The sequence below is a fragment of the Physeter macrocephalus genome, chromosome 13, assembly GCF_002837175.3.
Source record: "Physeter macrocephalus isolate SW-GA chromosome 13, ASM283717v5, whole genome shotgun sequence".
NCBI lineage: Eukaryota > Metazoa > Chordata > Mammalia > Artiodactyla > Physeteridae > Physeter > Physeter macrocephalus.
The window spans coordinates 48,067,529-48,087,794 of record NC_041226.1 but is presented as its reverse complement, the minus strand read 5'-3'; the positions used below and the strand labels follow the sequence as shown (position 1 = coordinate 48,087,794).

Here is a 20,266-nt window from a genome sequence, read left to right as displayed (position 1 = left end):
TAAATGCCCATCGACAAACGAATGGATAATGAATATGTGGTACATATATACAAAGGAATATTACTCAGCCAAAAAAAGGAACGAAATTGGGTCATTTGTAGAGGTGTGGATGGATCTAGAGACTGTCATACAGAGTGAAGTAAGTCAGAAAGAGAAAAACAAATATCGTATATTAACGCATATATGTGGAACCTAGAAAAATGGTACAGATGAACCGCTTTGCAGGGCAGAAATAGAGACACAGATGTAGAGAACAAACGTATGGACACCAACGCGGGGAGGCCGGGGGCCGGGGTGGTGGTGGTGGTGGTGGTGGTGTGATGAATTGGGAGATTGGGATTGACATGTATACACTGATGTGTATAAAATGGATGACTAATAAGAGGCTGCTGTATAAACAAAATAAAATTCAAAAATTAAAAAAAAAAACCCCAAACAAAAATGTGCTAAAATAGATTCTGTAATACTAAAAAGAAAAAAAAAACACTCTATTTTTAATATATTAAAAAAAATCGGGCTTCCCTGGTGGCGCCGTGGTTGAGAGTCTGCCTGCCGATGCAGGGGACGCGGGTTCGTGCCCCGGTCCGGGAGGATCCCACATGCCGTGGAGCGGCTGGGCCTGTGAGCCATGGCCGCTGAGCCTGCGCGTCCGGAGCCTGTGCTCCGCAACGGGAGAGGCCACAGCAGTGAGCGGCCCGCGTACCGCGAAAAAAAAAAAGTTACATCACTGTATCTCATCTGTGCCCAAATTCATCAAATAAACATTTACAGCTTAAATTCAAGGCACAGTGCTAAATACTGAAGACCAAAAAAAGCTTAAGAAATAGTTCTTGCCTTCAAGGAAATGGACAAGTAAGCAATTATTATAAAATATGGTAAGCAGAATTAGAGATTTAGAGTACAGAGTACACAAATTACTATGGTAGAACAGATAGAACTTTCTGGAAGGAGTGGCATCTGAATTAGAAAATTCACAAACGTCATCTAAAAAGATTTCATACCACAGTCTAATCCTGAGCTTTATTAATGGTAGGAAATGATAGAAAGAACTATGTTTTTTTAAAAGGAGTAATTCATATCTCGAAATGAAAGGAAAGGAAGAGGGAAAAAAATAGGGATTTGGAGGGAGGAAGACTTCCTCAATTTCCTCATCACTGCATTTTCTATTTTTAAAATTAGCTCCAAATTTTCCTGCTTCTGTGCCTTTGTCCACACCATTACTTTAACTTGGATAATCAATCAGTATTCCTTTGTATTAAAATACATACATACAACAAACAGGGTTGACTGAACTAAACTATAAAATGCTTTTCGATTAATAACTAGTGGTGAAAATAAAACAGACATTCTCTTCTAGCATTTTGGAAGGAAACAAATTACGCTACAAATTTAGTTTTAATGAATTATAAGGGCATCTGGATTTAGGATGCGTGCCTGAGAAAGGCCGTTTTCACAAATCTTTGTTGCAGAAAGTCGTATTTTAGATGTATCCAAACGAAATAAAAGGGAAGGATAAGATTAGGGTTTTTAGGCCAACAGTAGATTTACAAGTGCATGTTATTATCAGAGGCTTTTTCTGTTCTCTCACACTCAACTAATAAATAGCCTGTGATACTGTAAACTTTCAAAGAACACAGTGATTAGATAGATTCTTTTTTCATATCTACCGGGATAATCAGTGATTTGCTCATCAGTGGTGCTTCACTAGGAGGGGGCTGGTGATGTGTGACCCCGAGGGACAGAGAGGGTTCTGACTGTCACAACTCGGGCTGGGGGTGCGGGTGCTACTGTCGTCTAGTGGTAGAGGCCAGAGATGCTGACAAACATCCCACACTCCTGTCCTGAATAAAGAATTGTCCAGCCTCTATGTCAACAGTGGTTGAGAAAATCTGATACATGAAAATATACTTCTTTCTTTTTCTTTTCTTTCTCTTCCACCCCTCTTCTTTCTTTTAAATTGTAACTCTTGAATGACAAATGGAGCATATTTTATGACAAGAAAAAGAGAAAACACTACTGATTTTTTCTTACAGACTAGATATTTGGTCCATACTGCATCTGTTTTGACCAAAGTAACAAGACACTTTCCACCAAATTTTTACTTGACCAATGGAATAACGGACTTTGTACCAGATTGTATTGGTTAATAATAATATGAAATACAAGAAAAAACAGAGCCCAAAGAAAGAATCAGCAATTCATATCCACTTACATGATATCTGAACACCATTATTGAGCATATAAAAATGCCTTCTAGTAGACTTCACAGATGATTATTAATTTTAAAATTGTAAGGTTTCTTGGTATTTGTGTTATGACATTTAAATTCAAAATTTATATAGTTAGAAAAATACCAATATAACAACTAATCAAAATATTTATAAGCCACATGTTTAAAATGCCTTAAAGAATTATGAAAGCTCCAAAATTTAAATCATAATAGAGTATACAATATTTATTTTGTAACAAAATAGATAAAACCAAATATTTGCGCTTTATGTAGTGTGATGATTATGATAATTTGTTAATTTAACATTCAGTTAAAATAAACTTTAAATTAGCTATTTAAAAAATGTCAAGTACATGATTAAGATAAACTTTGTTCATCAGAAAAAGACCTTCAGGAGTAAATAATGATAGAGCAAATCTGTCCAAAACACTAGGTCTTCATTTTTTGTGTCTTAGACCACTCAGGTGCTTCTTTTTTGGTCTGTAAAAAAAAGGAAAAAAAAAAAAAAAAAAAAACAGAAGAAGAAGAAAAAAAAATTAAGTAAAATGCTTGTAAGGAGGAGAAGAGAAACGATTCAAAGAACTAAGTACCTATATACATTGGGGATTTTTATGTAAAATTATAGTAAATAATTGCTTTTTGTAATTCAGAAAGAGACTTAAGGGCAAAGATTTTGTCTTTTGTCAGAAATAATCTCCCACCTGGTATGTCTATTAAAAAAAATACACAGCTGTGTTTTCTGGCTTAAATCCTATATTTAATATATTCTACAGAGGCGAGTATTTTATGAATTGATTCTATTTTCAAATAAAATTATAAAAAAATCAAGGGCACAGCTTCTTTTTAGTTGTCTTATCTATCTACATACAGATACTCATTCACTCAATAGATACTTAGTAAAGAATTTCTAGATCCAAATCATTGTGCTTTGGGTATTCTGAATTGCAAAGTATTTACCAGAGTACTTCTTGGGTTTACTGCTCAATCATTTCAATGTAAAAGAGCCTGGCTATACAGGGTAGTAACAAAAGAACAGGCAAGGTGGACTGTGAGAAAGCACTCAGAACTCCCTATATAAGATACTGATGCCAATCGAAACATCTTATTTTATATAATATAATAAATCAAACATGCAATTACTCCTTTCCCACTTATATCTCCTTAAAACTATGAAGAACCACTTTCCTAAATATATATACATTGGCATATAGATAAGTATGATAAGTTACAATTTTATCTTTTTCATATGCTATAGCTGATGCACAAAATGTTAGAAGTGACATCCGTGGTCAGCTTCTCTTGCCCTTAGCCATGCCCTTGGGCAGCTTCAATTACCACCAAATACACCAGTAGACCCTCCACCTCCTCCCTCCAACCCCATCTGTATAACCACAGCTCTAACTTGAGCTACAAATACTTTTACATGATGCCTAAAGGCAACTAAAATTCAGTATGTCAAAATGAACTCCCCCAATCGCCATATTCTCTGTCTTGGTGAATGGTACCATATTTTGTTCAGTCATCTAAATCAGAAATGTTTGATTCCTCTTCATCTTAGATTTCTCCTTTTTTTTTCCACTTGCTACGTTCATTCTAAACAGTCCCTAACATTTGTAGAAATATCTGTAAAACTCCTTATTCTGCTTCTATCTTGACCCCAAAAGGCTTACCTTGGGCCCTCATCATTTCTGGCTTCACTCCTGCAAGAATTTCCTAATTCTGATTTGGCTTTCTCTTCTATTATGTTCATCACCCACAATCCCTCCAAGCTTATCTTTCTAAAATGTAAATCTGCATTAAAACACTTTGGTAGTTTATCTTTAATAGAAAGTCCAAAGTTCTTAGTATTAAAGGTGAAAGAAGCTTCCAGGGTAAAATAAGGAAATCATAGGGAAAAGCCAGGTGCTATCCTCCAAGAGAATTCAAAGGTGACAGGGCCTAACCAAATCCAAAAGAAACCAAATTACAAACCAGAATGCTAGCCGATCTGCCAGAGGAGGAGTACGTTCCATTTTGAGAAGCTGTGATCTTCACTAGGTCATAATGTAAACTGGTTTTCTTAACTGTGGCTCGTGGACAAAAAAATATGAAAGCAACTTCTACAGATCAAGCAAAAGGCATAGAATTTGTATATCGGCATTTTCTCTATCAACTGATACTAAAAGTTCTTTTACTACTATGTATGTATAGTAGAAGGTAAATAAAACTTTTGATATTAAAAGGGAATCTTAAGACTCATAAAGGACAGTACAAGCATTTTAATGGTAGACTGTCCTTCCTGACGACTTCAATCTGTGTCTGGTCCATTGCAGACCATCTGCCCTCCATCCCCTCCTCCCAGTACCTTCTTTCTTCAGATGTGTTAATGAAGTAGCTTTGCCACAGTCCAGTGTACCTCTGTCCTGGGGATTAACTGCTTTCCCACTTCATAAATTGACTTTTCAGGTTTTTGGTCATAGCCATTTAAAATTAGTTTCACAGCTTGTCCCATAGGTCTAATGTATATTCCTTATTCCTAGGTTATTTGGGGGGAACTTCACTATCATTGTCATGTTCAAACTACATTTAATTTAGAAGATAGGGTCCTGTAGGATCTGGTCCTAGGCCTACTTCTGTAACCCTATCTCTTGACACTCTACTACATGAACTAAATTACTTGTAGTTGAGATTAGTTTCATAGTAATTTATTGAACACCTACTATGTATCAGGTCTTTGTGTTAGGTTGTACGGCTATAAAAATGAGTAAGACCCTATGACAGAGCCTGGTGGTTGCCTAGATTACATCTGTTTTCCCCCTTTCAGTAACAGAACTCTGATGTCATCATGAGAGTAATGGGCTCATCCAGTGAAAAACTACATTTATCAGCCTCCCTTGCTGCTAGGTGTGGACGAGTGACTAAATTCTGACCAATGGAATATAAATAGAAGATGTTGGGTAGAACTTACAGAAAAATGCCTTTAGAAAAGGAGATGGTATTTCCCCCCATTTCCTCTTGCTTCCTGTTTGGAATGCAGATGTGATGGCTTAGGCTACAGCAGCTATATTGTGATTCAGAGGACAGAGGCCACACACCAAGGATGGTTTGAAGAGAAAGGCAGAAGAAACCTAGGTCCTTGAAGACTTCAAAGGGCCACATACTAGCCCTGAAAAGCTTATCTTCAGGCTTTTATCTGAGAGCCAGAACAATCTACTTAAGTCACTGAACTAGCAGTGGAACATAATTCCTAGACACTGACTCTAGTCCTTAAGTAAGTTATAGCATTTGTTTCATGTTGTATTTTCTGCACACAGGAAAAGTGTTTGGCATGCAGTAGGTGCTCAATGACATGCTTCCTTTGTTGTTGATTTTTTTTTTTTTTTTGTAGCTGGAGCACAGTACGGAATAATGGGTTAAAGTACAGGTTCTGGAATAAAACAGGCTCCAGCCATTTATTTGTAAACTCAGGCAAGTTGCTGACCACTCAGTTACTTCACACATAATATGAGGAGAATAAAAAATAATGGTGCTGGATATTCTGGGTATCCTCAGACCTGCTGTGCCTCAGGATGCTGTCAGTGGTGGCTTATGGTTTCTGATTAGGTTCAGTCAATGAGCTGCAAAGTGGGCTTGTGGGTCAGAGGAGAAAGAAGTTGGGATATCTATTCTTCAGCTCCTTCTTTGCCTGGCCATAGTTTGGTAGTAGTAAATTCTTCTATGGAAGACCGAAGTTTCCTGCGAAGGCTCTAATTCCTCTCCTTGCCCCTTGAGACCTAGGAGTGGTTATAACTTTGCATAGTTACTAAGCCTAAAATGTTCATTATCACTTGTTGGTTTCTACCTCCTTGTTTTTCCTATAGAGGTGTTTCTCACTCCCTCCAATTTATCCCTCCATCTGCCTCGTCTTTCTCCTCCACCACCACCTTTGCTACCTTCTTAATTTCTGTCTGAATTGATATCAAAGTCTGTTGGCTCTTTCTTTCCATTCCTCTAGTTCATCTTTCACTGTTGCTGTCCAGGTCTGAAAATACAAACGTGACCCTCACAGTATTTTGTACTTGCTTCCTATTTGGTATTTATCACACATGTTATATGATACACGGTTTCCATGATCAGACTCTGAGGCACTCTAGGGCAGGGGCCCTGGTAATGGAATAAGGCTTGAATAAATGAATAGCTTCAAAAGAATGTGCCATAGACTCAAAAGACAATTCCATAAGAGGTACTGCAAGATGCTTTGAGATATAGCATGGAAGAGCCTTGAGGATGTTATGCTAAGTGAAATAAGCCAGTCACAAAAAGACAAATATGGTATGATGCCACCTATGAGGTATCCAAAACAGTCAATTTCATAGAAATTCAAAGCAGAGTGGTGGGTTGCCAGGGGCTACAGAGGTGGCAGGGGGAAGAAGCGAGGCATTGCTCGATGGATATAGAGTTCCAGTTTGCAAGTTGAAAAAGTTCTGAAGACCTGTCTCACAACAATATGAATATACTTAATACTACTAAACTGTACACTTAAAAATGGGTAAAATGGTAAATTGTATATGTTTTTTATCACAATAAAAAACAAACAAAAAAAACCACGAGAGCTTTTTAAAAAAATGTTTTGAAAAAAGCAGCAATACTGAAAAAGTGTATTGTTTCCAATGTGAGCTACCCGGACTTCGCTGTTAAAGAAAGTTACATATTTTATTAGATATTTTACATTCTAAAATAGAAAAAACGAAGAGAGTAGTAGGACCTCATTTCCTGCGTATTTAATAGCAAAGCAAGTTTCCATCGGAATCTATTTTTACCTGGGTATACTGCCATTTAAAATTTCCTTAGTTTTAAGATAATGATGAGATCTAGCAAAATTCAGCTGCTCAAAAACCTTGAGCATTTGGTTTTACTTCTTTCAGGTCTTTGTTTAAGTGTCGTCTTCTCAGGGAGGCCATCCCTCCCTATTCTTCACCCACCGACTGCCCTGTTTTATTTTTTCTCCATAGCATTTGTCATTTTTTCACTTTCTCTACAATTTATTTTTTGGTTTGTTTGTTGGTTTACAGTCTAATCTCCAAAAAAGAATGTAAGCTTCATGGAGGCAGGAAGTTTTATACCCTTATTGCCTCTAACAGTGCTTGGCACAAAGGACGTGCTCAATAAACATTTTTTTTCTTTATTTTTTTTGGTGGCCATGCCATGCGGCTTGCAGGATCTCAGTTCCCCGACCAGGGATTGAACCTAGCACACCACAGTGAAAGTGCCGAGTACTAACCACTGGACTGCCACGGAACTCCCAATAAACTTTTTCAATGAATGAATGAATGTTGTTTGGGTTTACTATTACAGACGCCTCTCAGTTCAATTTAAATCTGGACATAAAGCCTCATGAGAGTCTGTAGTCAAGAGTTGCCCCTATGTAATGTGAAAGAAAATGCCACTATAGTAATGTAATAATATGGCTCCAACTAATCAGGTAACAGTGCCCTTTATAAGTATAGTGGGCAGTATTTATGATTCTAAGTAACACTGCAGTTATTGAGTGGAAGTGAAAATAACCAATACGATATGAAAATAGCATATTCTGTTGTATGAACTCAAGATATGTTCAATCTTTCTATTGGTAAAGTTCTGCTGTCAGTTACATTACGGTCTGAAACTCGGGTTACCTGCAATTACGTTAGGATAGAATAGGTCAACTTCTCATCTACATCAGTATCTATGTCTAAACACTACCAAAATTCAAACAAATTCCATGGAGATAATAATGATTCTGGAAAGTTGATTTCTGACTCTCGTGAGACATACATACATTCTTCATTTCTAGATATTTTGTCAGTGAGGTACTATCCATTAGTGACGGCCCGAAGTTCCAGCCACTGGAAGTTTCTAAGCCTTTACCAACTCCTGATTAGTACTGAGCAACTAGCATTAAGATAGATCACAGATTGGCAAACTATGATCCATGGTCTGTTTTTGTATGGCTTGCCTGCTAAGAATGGATTTAACATTTTTAAAGAAAGGTAAAACCAAACAGAATATGCAATAGAGATGGTATGTGCCTCATAAAGCCTAGAATATTTACTGTCTTGCCCTTTAAGGAAAAATTTGCCATCTCCTGATAGATGACTGTTAAAGAAAGTGGGCACAAAAATTCAGATACACAGTTAACTGCTTTTTATTTTGGTAATTCTACTTCTTTACCTATTTAAACAGTAGTGTTTCTTTTATGTTTCTATCTTAAAGTTATTTACCCTTTCTACCCATAAGATGGTGCTTTGGGTAACAAATTTTGTTGTGCCTATTCAGTTTTTCTGGCCACGCTGTATGGCATGTGGGATCTTAGCTCCCCGACCAGGGGTCGAACCCGTGACCACTGCATTGGGAGCGTGGAGTCTTAACCACTGGACCACCAAGGAAGTCCCATGTCTGTGCGGTTATTAACAGAGTTAATAGTTTAACTGAGGAGGGCCCTATTTTATGACTATCTCACACTTCTGTTTTGTGTTTTTTTTTTTAAATTTAAGACTTTCATAAGTTCCATGGTATGAAACCCTTTTCATAATATATTTTTCATACACACACACACACACACATATATATGATGTGATATTAGACATACAAATTACTTAAAAGTGAGCATTTATATTGGGAACATTGTTTTAATTTTTATGTGCTGGTTTAGATTAATTATATTTGTAATTTTATAAAGAAACAGCACAAATTAGTGGTGTTAACAGGCCCTGAAGTAAATTGTATTCCAGATGTAGGAAAGAGCTCAGAGGGCTGTGATAAAAACAAATGACAGGATTAACTGTAAACCAACCAGAAGTAATTTACTGTTCCAATGTGATTTGGGAGATAAATAACTGATAAGATGGGTACTTTTGTGTCATCCATAAGCAGGCAACTAGAACATTAATATATAACTTGGGGATTATAACATATTGAGAAAGAATGCTGACTGATAAATGCAGACATAATAAGCCTGGTGGATTATTCCTGGAATCTAGGAAAAGAGCTAGAAATTAAGAATCTATTAGTGTTCAACCAGTGCCACTTTTCTAAAGAAAAGAAATACTATGTCTAGTAGATATAATTACTTGTTTTAAAAAAAAAACGATATAAGCTAGGAATTGAGGAAATAAATATTTATAATTCCTCAGAGGCAGGGCCCAACTAAAATGTGTCTAAGAGAGCTGACCCAGCTTTCCTACCAACAAAGTGACAAAAAGAGAAACTGCCCCAGATCATTCAGCCTTCACGGCTCTGCTTCCACGTTCACTAAAAAATTCCTTATTTCTAATTTAGCTTAGAGCTATATTACACCGGGAAGAGGCTGCAATTAGTATTCCTGAGACTCGAAATTGAAAAATTATTTTTAAAAATGTAAAGGTACATAGCTAGCTATCTTGAGGTCTGAGCATGTTCTGGTCAGATAAATCTAGATTCAACATGAAAAAGTGAGACCAGGGACTTCCCTGGTGGTCCAGTGGTTAAGAATCTGCCTTCCAATGTAGGGCATGTGGGTTTGATCCCTGGTCGGGGAGCTAAGATCTCACATGCCGTGGGGCAACTAAGCCTGCATGCTCTGGAGCCCGCGCGCCACAACTAGAGAGGAGCCTGGGCGCTGCAACGAAGAGCCCGCATGTCGCAACTAAGACCCGATGCAGCTAAATAAATAGATAAATATTTTTAAAAAGAAAACAAAAAAGAAGAAAAGAGAAAAAGTGAGACCAGAGCTTCAAAACAAATGTGACAAAGCGTTAGAGGTATGAAGAGCAATTCGTTCTCTCAGCTCCTAGACATGGCTGGAGCCCCTTCAATCTACCAGCAAAGTTCATTTACCCCGGTGTGCCATACAAATGCTATACTTTTCTATGTGTGTTATAATGTGAAAAATGTGGGTGGCACAGAGTTAGGACATGCTCTGTGGTAATGCTACCCGAGGGCGGCACCCTGTGTCTTAAGACATCCAATGAATTGTATTCATTATATTAAGTATATTACAAATAACTGCTAAATTCCATTTTAATGAAGTTATAAACTTTTCTTTATGAATAATGAGAAGCACTGCTTTTTATAACCTATCAATTTAAATTAAAAAAATTTTTTTGGTAAAGTACACATGACATAAAATTTACCATCTTAACCATTTTTAAGTGTACAGTTCAGTGGCATGAAGTATGTTCACATTGCTGTGCTACCATCACCACCATCCATCCACAGAAGTCTTTTCATCTTGTATAACTGAAACTCTGCACACGTTAGACAATAACTCCCCATTCCCCCTGGTCCCTGGTAACCACCATTCTAATTCCCGCCTCTTTGAATATGACTGCTCTAGGTATATCCTATCCACTGTATTTTCCTTTTTTCCTAAGGAAAAGTGTTAAGTGGTGAAATGACTGAAGTCAGGCATAAGAATGTAGTAAGAGAGGAATAAAGTCTGGATTATTAAACATCCTAGTTTTGAATAATGAAAAGGAACACAAATTAGAAAATGTTTTGTGAATATTATACTCTCTGCCCTTGGAATTTCTCACTCTTTAACCCTTATTGTCCTTGTCAAATCCTAGACATTCTTCAAGGTCAACCTCAAATACTTTCTTTTCCTGGAGTCCATCAACATCACATTATCTCTTCTTTCGTTGAATTTCCAGAGCAGTTTATATTTCCTTTAAAGTAGTTTGTATTTCCTTCCAAGACCATGGTCTTGGAAGTTGCTGCTTTCACTCTCCCTGGAGTTTATTTAGTTCAACACTAAAGTTCCCCACACAGTTTAGAGTTTTAACGGCTAAGAAGACAACAAAATTGGGGAGGCAAATAACTGTTGTTGTTGTTTTTAATGCTGTGTTACCAGATATCTATTGAGTACCTGCTTTGATCATGTGCTGTGTAAGGCAATGGGAACACAGCTTCTATCCTCAAAGCACTTACGTTCTGTGGTTCAATTTAGTCTTTGTTGGTGCATCAAATGCCTGAAAAACAATTCTCCCACATCTGTGATTTCAACAGTCAGAGCTTTTCTATAAAATACACCTTTTGGGGTTGTCTTCTTATGTAAATATCACATGAGCACTGCAAAACGTTCATATGATTATACAAATATGTAAAGAAAAATGTCTCAAGCTTTTATTCCTCCCCTTCCTCCTCTGTAACACAGCTCTACGTTCACCTCACTGCCCATTTAACAGGGGCTTTGTGTGTCTTCCTCATATTTTCAGTGCACATATAAACACACATCCATCCATCCATCTCTCTATCATTGAATTTAATATCAGGGAAAAATACCAACAGCAAATAATATCAGCCAAAGGATCTAGAAGTAAATTAGAAATGTTTCCATTTTAGCTATAAAACCATAAGATTATGTAATGATTAGATCTTATTTTCAAATATTTGCACCATAAATTCCTTATTGACAAGATGAGAGAAAAACGTAAGAAAAGCACTATTATGGAAAATTGAAAATACTCAAAATAATAACCGTAAAAATTCTGATGCCTTAAGAGAATCATGGATGTTAGTATAAAAGAAGTCCAGCCCTCATTTCATGTAATCTCCCTCCTAATTTTATAGATGAGACCCAGTTCGGGGAATTTAAATGACTCGCCCCAGGTGACCTAGTCGGTTCCCATTCCTAATTCTGCAGTATTAGCACATAGTCTTGATTTGACTGGTTTACAGCACGATATCTGAGTTTTCATTAGGATGTAGCTGAGATCATACCTTTTTTGAAAAATTTTCTCTTGTATACAAAAGATAGTTTATTATAGAAAAAAAAGAAAATACAGATAAGCATAAAGAAGGAAATAAAAACTACCCAATTAATACTTCAAATTTCAAATCTTCTTCATTTTCTTTTCATTGCAGAACCTTATCTCGAGATACTGGAGAAATCTGTTACTTATGTACTGGTGACAGTTAGGATTTCAGAATATCAGAACCAGGTTACCAAGCTAAAGTCAGAAATGTAGGAGGTCAGGGTCAGAAGGAATAGTTCATTGCTTGGAACAGAGAAGGGTCAGAAAAGCAGATCAGGGAGTGTGATAGGCTTTAAGTATGTGGCTGTATCTTGCGGTTTTCAACCCATCCTACGTTTTTCCATTAGCATCTATGTATTCAGTCTGTTCTCTTCTTGTAGATTATAATATAATAATAGACACATCATACTGTCTGTCACAATCTTAGCCAACTTTCTGAGGGAAACTTGCCTAGCCATGGCCCTTCTGAATAAATAGCCCTAGGCAACTTTCTTTGGTACCCTGTGACCCCTGGTCACAGGTAAGGGCAGCCATTCAGTAGGCTGGCTAATCACCTTAACTAGTCTTGCCACAAGGGGTATCTGCCAACAAGGAGGAGCTGGGCCAATTAAACTTGCTTTTGGAAAATACAGGGAGAACTAGGTTATAAGAGAGGAGATTAGGGAAAGGATGCATAGAAATACGTCTCAAGACAAGGGGCTGTGAGCAAGTTGATGAGGAAGTGGAAAACATGAGTAAGCAGGCACCAGGAGAGAAACATAGGGAAGCTGAAGTACCACTAGAGGAAAAGATCTATGTACTCAGCTGTGGAAATCCATAGAGCTGCCCTGTACCCAGGCTGGTCAATCAAGATTTCCTGTGTCCTCCATCCTGTTAGCTCAGTCTTTATTGCCGCAAGGATCCTTATGATAATTATCCCTTATTTCATTTAGATTGTAACTCTGTCATTGTTTTTTAAAAAGGAGGTTGAACTATGTAATCACCAAGCAAGCTCTCACATCTCGTTGATCTTGAGTAGCATGTTCTGAATGTATAATGAAATAGCTTAGATCAGAAGTTCCCATACTTGACCGATTATTATAATCATCTAGGGAGTTAAAAAAAAATTAAGATTCTGAGGACTCACTGAATCAGAATATCGTACAGAAAATCTTTCTGGTTTTGAGTCTCTATGTTCAGATGGTAGAAATGTTTCTTCTGAGAAATTAAGGTATGGAGGGGAAACCATGTTGAAGTAAAGTGAACTATTTAATAAGGTTACTCCTATTTCGAACCTGTTGCCTTTTGATTCTTATTACTTGTTAAAACATCATTTTCAATACTTCCTAATTTATTTTCTATTTTAATCCAAATTTTTCTAATTTCTTGTTCTTCGACTAATTTCTGGGCACATACATTTTTACCTAATAATGCATTTCAGTTTTTCAGTTTATGTTAATACGATTGGTTTTATACTTTATAAGAAAACACAAAGCAAAATATATTATTTTACAAATAAGAGGGGGCGGGTGATATTTTGCATCCCTTTTGTTCTTATGGAAATTTAAAAATGACGAAAACAGGGAATTCTGGTTGGCATTTTCACTGCCCAGGGCCCAGGGTGCAATCCCTGGGCCGGGACTAAGATCCTGCAAGCCACACGGCATGGCCAAAACAACAACAAACAAACAAACTTCTTTATGCTTATCTGTATTTTTCTTTTTTTCTACAGTAAACTTTCTTTTATATACAAGAGAAAAAATTTCAAACGAGGTATGACCTCAGCTACATCCTACTGAAAACTGAGAGATTGTGCTGTAAACCAGTCAAAGCAAGACTGTCTTTCTGATTCATTTATGTCATCCCTGGAGACTGGAGGAGGACAGTGCTAGAGTAATGCTAATTCCTAGGCAAGCCCGATATGTTAACTAGAAATATAAACCCCAACTATCAACTGTTAAGATAGGTAACATATACATTCAGAAAAAGGATAAATACAGACCTTTTAAAGTTAGCTTGAAACCACTATGAGAGGAAAGAAATTTAAGTAAAATATATTTAGTGAAAATAAGAGACACTAACATTCTAGGTTAATTTTTATTGTACTTACAAAGAGTGTTGGTTTGGGTATAAATATATTGTCTTCATGTTCTCTAGGCACATTCAAAGTCTTTGATTTCTGATTTTCTGTCACATTTTTGGATTCCATTTTAGTAAAAAGTAAGTTGTCCTCAGAACGCTTACTACGCATATTAATGATAATCTGTTTCATTGCTGCCAATTCCTGTTGTGTATGAAAATAGAAGATGGAAGTATGATTTTAACAAGCAGACTCATAATGTTGATGTTAAAATATTTATTTTTATTCTTGAAGTAGAAAAAAACATTTGAAGCAATTACTACATTATATAAACGAGGAAAGTTGTGAAAAAAACAACATATTAATATTCAATAATTATGAATCTCAGTCATTAATACCGTTAAATGATAAATATATCATTCCAAAGGGGAAAGGGGGTAGGGATAAATTAGGAGCATGGGTTTAACAGACATATACTATTATACATAAAAGAGATAAGCAACAAGGATTTACTGAACAGCACAAAGAAATATATTCAACATCTTGGAAAATAATCTGAAAAAAAACGTATAAATGACTCTCTTTGCTGTACACTTGAAACTAACATGGTATCGTCAACTATACTTCAATTTAAAAAAGTATTATTCTGTAGCCTAGTGGTTCCCCAATTTTTCTGCACACTGTAATCACCTGTGGAGCTTCAAAAACAACTGATGCCTGTGTCCCACCCCCAGAGACTGTGAGATAACTGGGCTGGGCTGTGGCCTCGGCTCTGACATTTTTTAAAGATCCCCAGGTGATTCTAACAAATTTGGGAACCACTGGCATAGCTACTTATCCCCGTAGTTTCTCTACACGTGCTTGATTAGCACATTATTTAGGCACTTAACTTCTTCTCTTCTACCTCTTAAACTATTCCATTTCCTTTTGAAGTCTCACATGAAGATGCAAGGGAAAAAGAGTCCAAAATTTTTTTTCTTGCCTATTAATCAGCAGTTCAAACAGTAAGTTTAATATAGCTTCAGGATTTCTTTAACCGTGTTATTCCCAGACTCACAGACATAGAAAACAAACTTAAGGTTACCAAAAGGGAAAGGAGGCGGGGAGGGATAAATTGGGAATTTGGGATTAACAGATACAGACTACTATATATAAAACAGATTAACAACAAGGACCGACTGTATACCACATGGAACTGTCTTCAATATCTTGTAATAAACTGTAAGGGAAAAGAGTCTGAAAAAGAATATATATATATATATATATATAAAACTGAATCACTTTGCTCTACATCTGAAACATTGTAAATCAACTATACTTCAGTAAAAACAAAACATATTATTCCCTCTTCTTTTGCAAATGAAAACCTGAGTTAGCTTTATCAGTCGTTGTTTGAACTAAGAATTCATTATGCTGAACTTCCTGAAGAACCCGGATCAAAATTTCCACTCGTTCCCTCTTCCAAGTCTTTTTTGTCTTTTATTTTCCCCCATAGTCAAACCTGTAGCACCAAACGCTAACTAGTGGATATTTATGCTTAATTACTAAACTGATTCAATCAAACACAAGAATATGGAGAGAGGGCAGACTGAACTCTCCTTTACCTTATTATCTGTACAACAGTGGTAGGCTGTGTTGGTGGTAATTTTTTCCTATTATTTTATTGCATCTTCATGCCAAGACACAAAAGTTAGGGCGACAGGAAAGATGTTCTGCTCCCTTCTACTAATCTGTTTATAGACATCAGCTCTGTGTCAGAGCAAGTTCCTACAGGCCTTTTTTTTTTCTGGCTGTCATTAGTTCTATTTAGAACCATCTAGCTTGAGTGGGTATTTTAAAACTGAGCTGTTGAGTTTAAGCCACAGAGTCTTAATAAACCTCAGGGCCAAGAGAGGAGCTGGAAGAAACGGTGCCAGAATCCACTTTCTCATTTCTGCAGGACTGAGGCTGGCTTGGCCAATGAACATGAGGATGTGTCTACCTTCAAAAACTGCCAATCTGATACACTCCAGGAATTCGGCCACTGCTCAATTTTTTTTTTTTTTTTTTTTTTTGCGGTACGGGCCTCTCACCGTTGTGGCCGCTCCCGTTGCGGAGCACAGGCTCCGGACGCGCAGGCTCAGCGGCCCTGGCTCACGGGCCCAGCCGCTCCGCGGCATGTGGGATCTTCCCGTACCGGGGCACGAACCCGTGTCCCCTGCATCAGCAGGCGGTCTCTCAACCACTGCGTCACCAGGGAAGCCCTCTGATACACTTTTATTTGACCCATAGCCGAACCCTAACCTGTACCCTAAACCGTACCATAAAGAACACTGAAAAAGCAACAGAATTCTGTAAAATTCCTATTAGGATAATACACAGCTACAATGGACACCAAAATAACATGCAGAACAATTCTGTTCAGTTTTATTATGTTTGATCATATAGATGATCTCTTTTATATCAATTGTAAATTTGAACAATGAAAATTCCACTTTAACATCAAATAGTATCCACGATACCACCACAGACTGAGCACACAGAAAGCCAAGCATAGGTAGTGGAGATATTTTAGTATGAGGTTAGAAGTCAAAGACACATCTATTCCTGACTGTGTTATTAACTGTGTAAACTTAAGCAATCTACTCTGATTGAATGAACTTCAGTTTCCTAATTGATAAAATGTATGTCTGTGTTACCTTTTTGGATTTTTGCCAGTCTGGTAAGTGTTTGGGTATGTTTATTTTGCATTTCTCCTACTGTAAGAGTGGGCAGCTTTTCAGTTGTTTAAGGGTATTTCCTTTTTTGTTGATATCCTTGGCTCATTTTTCTACTGGGTGATTGGTCATTTTCTTTGTTTTCTTCTTCCATTTTCCTCAAGTTACTTTATGGTTTCTTTTTCTTTTCTTTTTCAAACATTTAGATCTTTGGTCTGTTTGAGGTTTATCCTGGCTTATGGTGAAAGGTGTGGATTCAGCATTTTTCCCCCCTTGGCTATTCTGTAATAACAACATCATGTACTAAAGAGACAATTTTTTCCTCTGATTTGAGATGTTATCTTTATCATATACTGAATTTCCATAAGTATATGATTTATTTCTGGACTTTTAAATTCTATTCCAATTGTCTATTCATGCACCCATGTCACACTGTTTTAACATTTAATGATTGAGGGGTTTTTTGGGCTACGTTCTTAGGGATGGGGTGGGTTTATGTTGAATTAAAAATACAACAACTTAGAACTGGCTTTTATGATACTGAATCTTCCTTACCATGAAAATATTTTACTATTTCTTTTACCTACATTTTTGGCATAAATTGTCCTTCCCTAGTTGATGTTACTATTACAATGAAATGTTTGTGATTCTCAAAATCCCAATTTGCAAATTGACAAAGCAAACAAAAATAAACCAACATAACATACAAGAACCAGAAAAACTTGTCACTACAAAATGGGATCCTTTGTTAGGATTAAGTCTTCTTGAAATCTGGCTTGGTCCTTACCATGTTCTCTTGTCTGCCTCCTGATTGCTGGCTCCACCTCCTATTAAGAGTCTGCTCTTATTGTTTGGACTTGACTTTCACGTGTCATTTCTCTAGCTTTTGGTTCTGCTTTTCTCTGTTCTCTAACCGTCCTTCTGTGATTGGTCAGCAGGGTTATTTGTACCACTGTTTAACGATTTATAAATACTGTTCACTGCAGAGCAGAGAGTGTGATTAGGTCCACAGAAAAGGAACCTGTGATGTTCAAAGGAAAATGTTTTAGGTATCAAGTTCAACTGAATTCTTTTTCTTACATTGCATCTATTGCTCAAAATCATGCCATTTACTTAGATTCCTACTTGGGCCTTGACTTTCTCGTAGAGATTTTTTCCCCCTTCTTCTTAAGAGTTCTTGCCTTTTTTCCCCTCATTGATGGAACTAGTATATGTCTTTTCCCATATTACCTAAGATTATCTAGCTTAATCATACTGTTGGCTGGGATCAATTTTGTACTGACTTCTTTTAAGACTGCTGCACAGTTGCTATTCTGAAATTTCTTTTTATTGCACATCTTGGCATGTTCCATTATTTCTTGCATCGCTCTCTTTTTGTCGTTTGATAGCAAACAATCTAGTAATTTCATGAGAGAGGGTACTGTGGTAAAGTACTGTGCTTCGCTTCAGAAGTTTGATGGTGTTACATCTCTATCTTCTTTTTCTTTTTTTTTTTTTTTTTTTTTGCGGTACGCGGGCCTCTCACTGTTGTGGCCTCTCCCGTTGCGGAGCACAGGCTCCGGACGCGCAGGCCCAGCGGCCATGGCTCACGGGCCCAGCCGCTCCGCGGCATGTGGGATCTTCCCGGACCGGGGCACGAACCCGTGTCCCCTGCATCGGCAGGTGGACTCTCAACCACCGCGCCACCAGGGCAGCCCACATCTCTATCTTCTAAAGTCAAATTTCTAGGAACTATGAGGCCAAGCTGATCTTTATTTCTCTGCAGGTATTTTATTTCTCTCTGGAATTGTTGATATTGCTTAGCTTTTCCCTGTTAATTTCTGTCTTCTTCCCTTTTTCTAAGCTTTAGGAGAGTCCAGTGGCTTTTCCTGACAACCTTCTACTGGCATTTTTACTCACTTATCATAACTTCATGATTTTGATTTTAGCAATTTTTGAAAACACCAGAAACTTTTTCTTTATAATGCTTATTTTCTGTAAATACTACTTCCTCAAATCTTTCTGAAGAAACTAATTACCATACGTTATAAGTTCTTTTCTGTTACAGAAATTTTTGTTTTCTCTGGAGAAGGGAGTCAGTTTCTCTGTTTATTGTGATTTTTCCCTTTTGCGCTATTAATTTTCTTCCAGTTTCTGACGGTCTTTGGTTGTGTGTTCCAATTTATGAATGAAGGAACAGATTAAATGTTTTCTTTCAGCTGCTATGGGCCATTCATCTGAATGAGACAGTTGAGTACAGTCTCTGGATATGTGGATAAGAAAATCTGTCAAGCAGGCTCCACTCTAGGGTCTTCAGGTGGAAAGCAGGCTCTCTTGTCCAAAATGACAAAATGTGGAGTGTCCTAATATGTGGCCCCTTTGCTTTGGCAGTCCTAGTCTATTCCTGGCAAATGTTCCATTAATTTAGAAAGCCATTTGTCAAAATATTTGTTTAATTCCTGCTTTTTAAAATTATAGAAGCATTACGTGTTCATTATAAAATTCAAATACAGCAAAAGTGCCATGCCTCAAATTCTTTCCTTTTACCACTTGTTTGAGACCTTTAAACACTCTTCTATACCAGTCTGATTTATAATAATATTCATTAATTCTGATATGCTTTTATAGTGATTTTCAAAAACCTAATAGTATATATCTTATAATTCTAGTATATCAAATACCTAAGACCATTACAGTAACTTCAAGAATGAAGGAAACATTCATTAAAACGAACAAATGTAGAACTGCATCTGATTACACAATTGAAACTTAAAACAAAAATAAAACAAAACAATAAAAACCACATTGCGGTACAGTCCTCTTCAAAATGGAAGAGTTAAGGACATTCTTATGAAACTTCCAGATGATGATGAAGATGGTGACTGTTACTATACAATCTCTATAAAAGAGATAAATTGCTCTCTTGAATCCGAAAGCACATATCTTGGCCATTTAATATAAACTATTTGCATAGAGGGTGGCATATTAAAACAGCTCAACTGCAGAGCAGCTGCTTAAGAGTATTGCATAGTTGATGCCAATAAATTGCTGAAAGTTGTAAACTCTGCAAAGATGTTGGCAAGGGGACACATAGATGGCATTTCTTGATGAAAATAGCTCTGACAAGTATAATGCAAACTATGTGCTCCACTGGAGGTTAAATGTAAGTGCTTTTCTAGAGGAATAACAAGGTATCTAGCAGTCAAGTCAGAATTCTGTGCATCTTTCCTACCTGAGCTAATGCAAGGTAGAAACCAACCTTGTTTTAAACCAAGTACATCCATATTTTGGAGGTTTAAACTTCCTCTAAAAGAGTATTTAAACAACATTTTATTATGGAAAATTTCAAAGATCCAAAGAGAAGGGAGCATGGCATAGTGAGCCCCCAGTTTCTATTGCCCAACTTTAATCATTATCAACATTTTTGTCAGTATTATTTTTTTCAAACAGCTTTATTGAGATACAATTCACATACCATATTGTCATCCATTTAAAGTATACAATTTTAGGGGCTTCCCTGGTGGCGCAGTGGTTGAGAGTCCGCCTGCCGATGCAGGGGACACGGGTTCGT

At 37.0% G+C, this 20,266-nt stretch overlaps 1 protein-coding gene across 3 annotated transcripts in view; it reads right to left on the bottom strand.

The window, feature by feature from the left end:
• Positions 1-2,496: 2,496 nt before the first annotated feature.
• The window catches only part of PIBF1 (progesterone immunomodulatory binding factor 1), a 214,203-nt gene continuing 196,433 nt past the window's right edge, over positions 2,497-20,266 (bottom strand). For all 3 annotated transcript variants that reach the window (XM_028497922.1, XM_028497921.2, XM_024123149.3), the window contains 2 exons: positions 14,051-14,224; positions 2,497-2,710 (listed from right to left, as the gene is read on the bottom strand). In XM_028497922.1, the coding sequence (XP_028353723.1) occupies positions 2,660-2,710; positions 14,051-14,224 (225 nt within the window). In that variant the 3' untranslated portion in view covers positions 2,497-2,659. The remainder of the gene's footprint in view (positions 2,711-14,050; positions 14,225-20,266) is intronic.